The sequence below is a fragment of the Pseudogymnoascus verrucosus genome (assembly GCF_001662655.1).
Source record: "Pseudogymnoascus verrucosus strain UAMH 10579 unplaced genomic scaffold scaffold_87, whole genome shotgun sequence".
Classification (NCBI taxonomy): Eukaryota; Fungi; Ascomycota; class Leotiomycetes; order Thelebolales; family Thelebolaceae; genus Pseudogymnoascus; species Pseudogymnoascus verrucosus.
The window spans coordinates 44,031-53,983 of record NW_017263738.1 but is presented as its reverse complement, the minus strand read 5'-3'; the positions used below and the strand labels follow the sequence as shown (position 1 = coordinate 53,983).

Here is a 9,953-nt window from a genome sequence, read left to right as displayed (position 1 = left end):
ACTCTATTTCAGCCTCAAAGATTCGAATCATGACTCGAATCAGATTCGAGTCATGATTCGGCGAATACCTCAAAAATATGAATGATTCGGCGGATCGCCGAATAGTATTCGGGGGGTGATTCGCCGCACACTGCTAGGTTGAAAGCCACTCGTGGAAGCAATTCGCCATTATTATATTTCGTCTGGATTTGATGAATGGGACTACTTAAGAAGAACAGATAAATCGGCAATTTATCTTGCTAATTACCACTGACGGCGGCGACAAGTTACACACAAGACACCTCGCCCGTTTCTTTCCAGGTGGAAGTGTTAACCTGGGTAGATTGCAATACCATACGTTCGTCGTCGTTGGGAACCTTCTATATGTACGGAATGGAACTTTTATCACGAAAACAAGCTGGAAAGGCCCCGAGACCGTAATAGTAGCAGCAGAACAATAGCCTTGCTATAAACTCACACCCGCGGGAGTTTTCTGCCTGAATATTACAAGGTTCTCTTTCACCTGGCAAATCTGAGTACCACACATCACATCAAGAAACACATCGAGCAGCTCACTCCAAGTTCATCTCCAATACCGGGAGCTCCTTATCTCCGGCCAAACAAAGCTCACCCTCGGGACTTAATAGCTCGAGGGACCAAACTGCACGCACCACCACAACAGCCGCTTCAGTCGACCCCGTTTCCATATCCATCAATATGCCCGTCATACAGGAATGCCTTCACTCTCCCACCAAAACCTGCGGATTCAACTGTTGGTATTTCTGGAATGTTGGCAAGTCTCCAGCTCTCCGTCGCCAGGAAATCGCAGAGGCACGCTATGGGCGGGTCTTGGCGTGGCAAGGGGTGACCAACCCAACAGCGGCCTCGTCCGTGGAGGAGCACCCGGATTCGGATGATGCGGAGGGCTCTGAAACACTGCCAGATGCTTTCGAATCAACAGGAGAAAGAAGCTCCCAAAACGTCGCTTTGGAGCTAGCTGATCAGCTCGGGGTGGCTGTCACGGAAGAGCAAAGCCTTCATTCCCCAACGGAAGCCGAGTCAGCCGATGGACAGAAAGGCGAGTTCCACGAGCCAGAGCCGGAAGTAAGCAGCCACAGCATGCAAAGTGCTTCTGCTCTCGATTACGGCACTGAGAAACTGGAGGGGTTGGGTGGAGGAGCAGAAGTGGATGGGGTTGAAGGCCATGCCTTGGGTTCATTCGTGAAGGAGGGATGTATAGAGACTGAAGAGCTACGTGCCAAGGTTGGGACCCCAAACATCGAAACGGAACGAGGAAGCCCGAGCGAAGAGGCAGTCGGGGAGGGGAACGAAGAGTGGGAGTTTTAAAGCCTGATATCTCTGCGCTGCTTTGTGTTTGCCAGGTTTCTATTTGTAAGCTACGGCCCCTTTGCAGCATGGATTATTCGTATACACCCACACCAAGCAATGGTTTTACTCTCATATTATAGGAGACTTCTGCGAATGGAGTGATGAGCACATGGTTGCGGCATAGATGATAATACAGATACCATCCGGGAAACCCCATGCGGAGTACTTAACTAATATTTGAACATCTATTCATGTATGCCCGAAGTTGCTTATCGTATGGTTCTAGAAATATGTAGTGGGCGCTGACGCTGTCAACTCACAGACCTGCACATATCGATGGCTGCAATACGATAGATTACTACTTTGATAAACAGTGAAATCACATGAGAATTAACGCATGGCTCCCATGCACATCTAATAAGTGTATCTTGTATCAACTATAAATTCTACCCCTTGAAAGTCCTCGGCCGTTATGTCGAGCAACCACAAATCATAGTTTATGGAACAGGGAGACATTTTCCACCAAAATCTTGCCATCGTTTACATCCATTTTGAAAGAAGGTAATGCGAATAGATGCTAATGGCTTGTAAAATAGTTATTCACATCAGTTGTCTTCGGCAATGTGAAAGTGTGGCAATATAGAAGGAAGTGAAACCACTTCTTCTCTGTTTAATTAGGTAATGTTGAATACCAGGTATATAAGCCTCAAAAGATTAGGACTCATAAGATTGCAACACCGAAAATAACTAAACCTCCAGTCTGCAAGCTCATCGATACCCCCCCTTTCCTTGTTCTCAACGCTTCTCTGTAGCCATCTCATTCCCAAGCATCCGTGCCATCCACAACAGCATGCTTTTTATGTGTCTAAGGAGTTAAATTAGCGACATGTATAAACAAGATGGAAAGAAAGCTACGAACCCTTTAACAGTTTCCAAATGTAAATGTAATACAGGTAGTAGTTGTTCCTATTGGGGTGCATTGGATTTGTCTGCATTTGCCTCCGCTGCAAAATTGCAAGGCAGAGCAACTAGCACGCTTGGACATATCCATGGCCCCAGTGTCTTTCTTCTCGATTATGGAAATAAAATCAACCGTTTCGAGGGTAGATGATGCGACCGCTTCCTCAAGGGCAGCAACGTCAACGACGAAGTTGATTTCAGGAGCTGGTGCAGGAGCGGCAGCTGCGAGTGTAAGGAGGCCCGCGATGATGATGGAGATCTTCATGGTTGTAATGATTTGGAGAAGACAAACGTTTGGTAGGGTGTTAAGAATGATCTATTATTGGCGAGGAGTGAGTTCTTGATGGGTAGAGATATATGAAGGCGAGAGGCCGAGTGCTCTTTATAGTCGAAAGATCTCAAGTGTACAAGGAAAAGAGAGATGGTCTCTGTAAATCTCGGGACAAAATCCCGGAAGATAATTTTGGGATAAGAACAATCAGTTCCTATCAAGGAAATTATATCCTTGGATTACAATTCAAATTATACAAAACCTGCATGCAGAAGGATGAAGGATCGCAGTACGGTGCAAGAACATTCCTGGGATCAATCTCGAACCCACCAACCATTGACTCGGAAACAATAAAACTGTCAACTGTAAGACCGTTTATTAATCTGGGGTTATGCAGCTACTATAGAAGACAGCCAGGGGTAAATGGAAGCTCCGGCGCATATGATAAGAATATTACAAGCTCAACGACGGAACATGGAGCACCTGCTCTCTGACAGCGATACATGCTTTCTCTATTATATATGGGCTATTACTGTTGGCTATGCACCATTGGTTTGCTTTAGTAATAGTTCTCCTTTTAGCACCAGTACGAGAATCAAGTAAAAATCTATATCCATCCACCATCAACTCCTCACTCTACTGTTCCTATCAGTATCATCAATTACATGCAACATACACCACCACAGCACGCACATTAGCGCTTTAGTGTTCGATGCTACCGAGACCGCCTTTTCACCGTCCTCGGCGGTTGAACCGGGGCGATGGACCGGCCGCCCCCAATGGTCCCGCGGCCCCCAACAGCCTTGCCGCCCCCAAAGGCGGGTCGGATGCTGTTGGTCCGTGCCGGAATCATAACTCTCTCCTCCCCGCTCTGAAAGGCTGGGCTCCTCAAATTGCATTTAGGGCTTCTCAGAATTCAGATCCGTTGGTTGTTGTTTCCTCCGACGTTTAACTAGGTAGTAGTCTTCGGCGATTGAGGCGACAGGATGAATAATAGAATCAACGACGCATAATTCCGTTTAAGGAAGGATGGAGTTGTATCCGGACATTGCTCGTCGTCTCTACCTTCTCTCCTGTGTGCCCAAAAACCTGCGGGGCATAGCACCCCGTTTTTATTGTGAGAATAATGCCTTCGAAGCTTCAACTCGGGTAGAGATTCCGCAGCCCATATATCCACCAAGACTCCACCTGACTAGATACTTCCATTGCCATATTGCTTGATCAATAGAGTCAACTCTCCAAGATTTATTATCCTATTCTATCCATGTGCATATATCTCTTACGTTGGCCATAAATCTCCACCGGTGCTCTACAAACGGGGGTTGGCTTCATAAATAGTTCCCCCGATCACATCAAAGAGACTAGGTGCACATCAGTAACCGTCAGCAATGATGCAGATAGTATTTTAACTAGCAATAGACAGGACTTTAGTTGAGGAAACCACAGTTAGATCTCTTTATACAGTATTTATGAGAGGGACGATTTTTGCATCCGGGAATCGAAGATGCGTAATAGACCATTTGGCGCCTTAAAGGCCCCTCCTGTCCCGAAATCCAAAACTTGAAGAGCAACGGAATAGTGGTTCGACCCCATTATGGAGCTCCTGGTGGCAATATATCTCTCCTACCTCAACCGAGGATAAAAAACAACGTCAATGCTTCATTTGGCGCCTCTAAGAAGCCAGCCTTAGCCACCTGCACACCCCAACCAATGCCGATTTTAAGTGGCAAAACGGAAGTGGAGACTATGAAGGGGGCAGGTGAAGATGTTTCGATGTTGGTGATAGACTTAAGACATACTGTTTATGGCCTACATCCGTTGTACTCGCCCCGTAATGATGTATAAGTTACGCTCTACACTACCTGTAACGATACTAGGCAAATCCAGCCATGATATTCTAAGAAGCCCTAAATAATTGTCGCACCCACGTAGTCGCTCTCGGATCTCCTGCAGATAATCAGTCTGATTTATGATTACGTGTAACGTGCTCTATATATACCTTCTGTAACGGTCTGTAACGCACTCTATATATACCTCCTGTAACATTCTGTAATTGTTTCACCGTTACGGAAAGGCCCTCCCGCTAGGCGACCACCATTAAAACACAATCTTACTACCCCTGGCTAGCCGGCAATTCCATCGGTGCATCGACAACTACCTTCACTTTGATTGGAGTACAGTAGATGCAATGATCTTCTAGACTCTCATCATGATCCCGTACCTTTGGCGCTAGTTTAAACTTTCCGTATCTTAGATGGCGAGTCAGCGAATTAGAGATGTGGATGGAAGGTGAAGTGTAGTCGATTGAAGAATACAATCCTGTTGGGTTCTTCAGCCCTTGTTAGCTCCCGTGAGCTTGTTCCCGACAAACGTTGCGTCTGGCCCATGAGCTTGCAGTGTTTAGCCACGGTGCGGAAGGGGCGGAGTTATGATTAGATCGGGACAAGGAAGATCCACAAGTTATGATCGTACGCTAGAAGGAACAAATAGAACGGATCGCTTAGAACCGACACATATGAAACTCCCGATAACTGCCGCAGTAGTGGCAACACAGAGATTCATAAAGTGTAGATCAACCCTGTTCTAACGTCTTTAGAGGCTCCTAGAATATGGTCTTCGTCGTTAGTCTTGACACAGAACCTGCTGAGACGTATCAAAACGGCTCACGTTGTTCGTCGTATGAGTCTCATTTGTGCGGCATGTTTTCTTTTGGATGATCCGGTTTTATCATTTGTATTCTGCATGGCATCGTTTTGTGAGAAAATACATAGTTAGTGATATATAGAGGCGTTGCGTCTGAAAATTTTATCCAGATGTTTTTAGAGTGCTATTTGTGAAGTAACTCTATCATATCCAGCGCTCATTATCAAAATACTACGAATAATCTCGCCCCTAGATATCGCTAGGATGGAACCTGTAGCACAGACTAAAGAATCCCTACCTCAATCGCCCCCCAAAGCAGAACCTTCGTCACCCCCAGGTCCAACATTCCCTTATTCCAATCGGTCGATTCGGAGCACCAACCCAAGCCGCGACCATCTAGCACATTATTCAACACTCAGTACTAACTGGGATGCCCAGACCATCAAAGCCTTGTCCGACATTTCGAGAATGCAGAGCCCGCAAGGGAGTTGCATCAATCTTATACCTCGACGCCATCATACAGATGGATCCCCTTCAGATTTAGACTCGGGGGCAACAACTCCAGTATTCAACGGGAAGAGTCACATCGAAAGCCTAAATAACAAAATACACGAGAAGATACACCCGGAACCACCATACCATGTCTTCACACACAAGAAGAAGAAGATGCTTATGTATCTTGCTGCCACCGCTGGCATGTTTTCATCGCTTTCGGCCAACATATACTTCCCTGCTCTCGGCCAAATATCAAGGGTAAGTCCAAATATATGCATCATTCTCTTACACTCTAGTGTTGACATATATGGCAAGGATATCAACGTCGGTCTGCCATTACTCAGTCTTACCATAACCGTATATATGGTTGCGCAGGCATTTGCACCGTCATTTTGGGGCCCGCTATCAGATACCCAAGGGAGACGAATTACATTCATAGGTAAGAACGAGTAACAATATGTATGGTATGATGTTTATTAACTCGAGTTAGGAACATTCGGGGTATATATCATCGCCAACTTAGGCCTTGCTCTCAGCACTGGCTTTGTGCCCCTGATGGTACTCCGTGCCATGCAAGCAGCCGGAAGTGCTGCCACTATATCAATTGGTAGGTATTTCCACTCCCGTTCAATGATATGGATACTAACATCGAGTTAGGTCAGGGGCTAATAGGTGACATCGCTACCCCCAAAGAACGCGGGTCATTTACAGGAACTAATCAGGGAAGTGAGTAACCATTTTCAATTTATCTTGTTCTCCGCTAACCAAATAGTCCGTATGTTTGGACAGGCAATCGGCCCCGTTTTCGGCGGAATCATCGCCCAGTACCTTGGCTACCATGCCATATTCTGGGTCCTCTTCGGAGGGGGCATCTTCGCTCTCACCATCCTTGTTGTCTTCCTGCCGGAGACCCTCCGATCCATCGCTAGCAACGGCACTGTCTGCTTAAAGGGCATCCATAGACCAATATACTACAAGTTCACCCAGTCGGAGGAGCATCTCGTTGAGCGAGAAATACCCACAAAGAAGAGATTGACGTCGTCCATGGCTTTCGGACCATTTATGCTTCTACTCGAAAAGGACGTGTTTAGCGTTATCTTCTTTGGCTCGATCGTTTACGCAGTATGGAGCATGGTGACCTCCAGCACCACAGCGCTCTTCCAAGACCGCTTCAACCTCTCGGACCTTCAAGTCGGCCTAGTCTTCCTCCCTAACGGTATCGCATCCATGCTCGGCTCCTACCTCACTGGAGAACTTTCGAAGCATGACTGGGCTGTGATGGAAGCCCAATACCGAGTGGCCAAAGACATCCCTGATTCACACCCTCTCAATAAGAAGGAGCTCGTCGACTTTCCCTTCGCCCAGGCTCGCATGCGTTCTATTTGGTGGATGGTCCTCATCTTCATCATCTCCACCGCGCTGTACGGCTTCTCGCTCAATTTCAACGTCATCGCCGTTCCCCTTATCCTTCAGTTTTTAATCTCATACACCGCCAACTCAATATTCGCTCTCAATTCCACACTCGTCGTTGACCTCTTTCCGCAAGCCTCGGCCAGCGCCACCGCAGTCAATAACCTTGTGCGCTGTCTTATGGGCGCCGGCGGTGTCGCCGTAGTGCAGCTCATGGTTGATAGCATCGCCTCCGGTCCAACATTCGCGATCTGGGCTGCTGTCGCTGCTGTTCTGACCCCACTTCTTGTGATCCAGTGGCGAAATGGCCAGCGGTGGCAAATAGAACGCAAAGACCGCATCGCTGCTCGTGAGGCACGGAGGGGAGACCCAGAGAAGACCAGGACCTAAAGGCATTAAGAAGCCCTCTTGGCATCTCTTTCTTTGTTCATTTCATATATATTTTTCTGCGTTGTCTCACACTCGAGTTTGTTTTGCGAGCCGGTCTCGTCGTCGTTTGAATATTTTTATAGGTTGGAAAAGATGGTTCTTTCATGTTCTTGGTTTGCGTCGCAAGTCGTCTCTTTTTAGATTTGTTCTTGGGTTGAGCAGGTTGACCTCGTCAACACAGGGTATCCTAGTTGACTTCAATTTGGTGTTCAAAAATGGATAGTAGACATGTTGATTTTGATGAGAAACGATAGCGACGATAGATGATAAATAAACAGTTCAATTAACTGATGGCTCAAATTGAGGTTGCGTATAATTAACTTCCCCAAGGTGGTTCTATAATCACCATCATTTAATCATGAGAACGTTGAACGTCAGTATTAACAACAGGGCATCAATAGTGGAATCAAGTGGCATTTAATATTATTCTCGTAATACTGCGAAGAGCAGAACTTCAGTACCCGAGAAGAGCAATTCATTTAATAGACAGGAGGGGAGTGTCGAGTTAGGTGCCTTAGGCCGAAAGATTCCTATGAACAGGTCACAAAATCGATAGCAGATCGGTAGCCAAGTCGTAGTAATTAAGGCGACCGCATTTACCCCCAACAATCATTTACTAAGCAGCCATGCATATCATCATAATTGGCGCTGGTACAGGCGGCCTTGCTCTAGGACACGCTTTGCAAAAAGCTAATGCGAACATCTCATTCACCATCTACGAGCGTGATCGCACGCGGAAGGACGGCCTGTATGGTTACCGTGTCGGCATCTCCCCAGATGGTTCTCGATCCCTAGCCGCCTGCTTACCACCTGATCTATTCGAAGTTTTCAAATGTACCACTGCTATTACTCCCGACTATTTCAACATGCTCACAGAACAGTATACGGAGCTGCTCAGCATTAGTGGTTTCAGCGAGTCCTCGCCACATGGCGCAGGGGCTGAGCGCTCAGTTAGCCGCATGACGCTGCGCCAGCTCCTCCTTACCGGACTAGAGGATGCTGTTAAATTCGATAAAGCATTCACCCACTACACCCTCAACGCTGACGGTACTGTCACCGCCAATTTCAAGGACGGCACTCAGGCTGTTGGCGATGCTCTCGTTGGTGCGGACGGTACAAACTCCCTAGTACGAAAACAGTATCTTCCCCACGCCATTTTGAAAGAGACTGGGCTATATGGAGCAACCGCGAAACTCCCGCTCACAGAAGAAACGCGAAAATTGCTTACTCCCAAAGTTCTGAGAGGAGTTAACATGTTCACGGCACCTCACGGAGATAGCTGCATTCTCCACGTCATGGAGTTTCCATGGGATCATAATGGAAATTTGAAAAATAACGTTGGGGCCAACGACCAAGAGCTAATAAAGGAATGGCCGGGCCTGAATTTTGATAACACGAGGGATTATATCATGCTTGGGTTTGGCTCACACGGACGACGATTGCCCAATAACTACATGTCTCTAGACGGGCCGAGTCTGCATGCTTTATTATTGGATCGCACCTCCTCCTGGCATCCCGATTTGCGTAAACTATTTGAGTTATCTGAACCGAATACCTGTTTCCCGCTTAACATCCGCACGACTGAGCGCCTACAGCCCTGGGAAAGCAGCGCGGTTACTCTAATAGGTGATGCCATTCACACAATGACTCCCGGTTTAGGCGTCGGTGCGAATACAGCACTTCTTGATGCCCAGATATTAACTGCAGCCCTAGTGTCGTCGGCGGAGAAGGATCTCTCGGTTGTCACAGCTGTAGCAAAGTATGAACAGCAGATGCACACGTATGCCTGGGATCGGGTAGAGAAATCGCTCGAGAGATTTAATGCAGACGATGCCATCTATAAGCCAGGACTACGAGGGGGACTAGCATTGGTGCTAATGCGGCTTGGCATGAGGGCGGTGAATTCCTTGCCACCAATTAAGCGCAAGATGGCCGCTGCAATGACTGCAGAACGAGGAGAGCGTGATTAGCGGTTTTGTATAGCAGAATTGCGGGTTCGAGTATGATGCTGCAGTTACCAAGGCAGGAGGTAAGCTATGAGTGGTTTACGGGATTATGTACATACCAATTTCTCCTCTATTTAATTATAAGCGCTGAGGCGTGGTGTTTCGTTTTATATAATAGTTTGCCGTATATATTTTTCTTTCCCTGCTTCTGCACTATGTAACATAACATTCCGTTTCTGTTTTTATATCATGGACTGTTATGTGTGTTTAGTCTTATACTGGCCTTCCTTGTAACTAAGTTGTACACACTTGTAGAGCAGACGTAATTCTTGATATCCAACTCCCTGTCCCGGGTAGCCCGGGGATCGGCGGATGGATGTAAGCTAGGTTCTGTTCCTGGTAACTAGCTCCTGCTGGCACGCACCTCCTCTTAGTCACGCCAAGCACTGACCGAACAGGAATGGGGTAAAGATCAACTTTACGGCAGATAG

At 47.0% G+C, this 9,953-nt stretch overlaps 4 protein-coding genes across 4 annotated transcripts; 3 read left to right on the top strand and 1 right to left on the bottom strand.

The window, feature by feature from the left end:
• Nucleotides 1-524: 524 nt before the first annotated feature.
• On the top strand, nucleotides 525-1,326 carry VE01_10547 (uncharacterized protein; the record flags this gene model as incomplete). The annotated part of the gene is made up of 1 exon (XM_018279944.2): nucleotides 525-1,326. The coding sequence occupies exon 1, from the start codon at nucleotides 697-699 to the stop codon at nucleotides 1,324-1,326; it is 630 nt and encodes a 209-aa protein (XP_018125150.1). The 5' UTR covers nucleotides 525-696.
• Nucleotides 1,327-2,230: 904 nt separating this feature from the next.
• VE01_10546 (uncharacterized protein) lies at nucleotides 2,231-2,533 on the bottom strand (the record flags this gene model as incomplete). The annotated part of the gene is made up of 1 exon (XM_018279943.1): nucleotides 2,231-2,533. One exon carries the CDS (start codon nucleotides 2,531-2,533, stop codon nucleotides 2,231-2,233), a length of 303 nt encoding a protein of 100 aa, XP_018125151.1.
• Nucleotides 2,534-5,446: 2,913 nt separating this feature from the next.
• VE01_10545 (uncharacterized protein) lies at nucleotides 5,447-7,744 on the top strand (the record flags this gene model as incomplete). Its single annotated transcript, XM_018279942.2, has 5 exons — nucleotides 5,447-5,935; nucleotides 5,993-6,116; nucleotides 6,168-6,284; nucleotides 6,335-6,403; nucleotides 6,450-7,744. The coding sequence occupies 5 exons, from the start codon at nucleotides 5,447-5,449 to the stop codon at nucleotides 7,475-7,477; spliced, it is 1,827 nt and encodes a 608-aa protein (XP_018125148.1). The 3' UTR covers nucleotides 7,478-7,744.
• A 347-nt stretch (nucleotides 7,745-8,091) lies between these two features.
• Nucleotides 8,092-9,714, top strand: VE01_10544 (uncharacterized protein). The gene has a single exon (XM_018279941.2). It carries the CDS (start codon nucleotides 8,143-8,145, stop codon nucleotides 9,484-9,486), a length of 1,344 nt encoding a protein of 447 aa, XP_018125149.1. The 5' UTR covers nucleotides 8,092-8,142; the 3' UTR covers nucleotides 9,487-9,714.
• Nucleotides 9,715-9,953: the final 239 nt, after the last annotated feature.

What these genes read in the sequence shown, in the direction of transcription:
- VE01_10544 (XM_018279941.2), top strand. Translation starts at nt 8,143, where the DNA reads ATGCATATCATCATAATTGGCGCTGGTACAGGCGGCCTTGCTCTAGGA.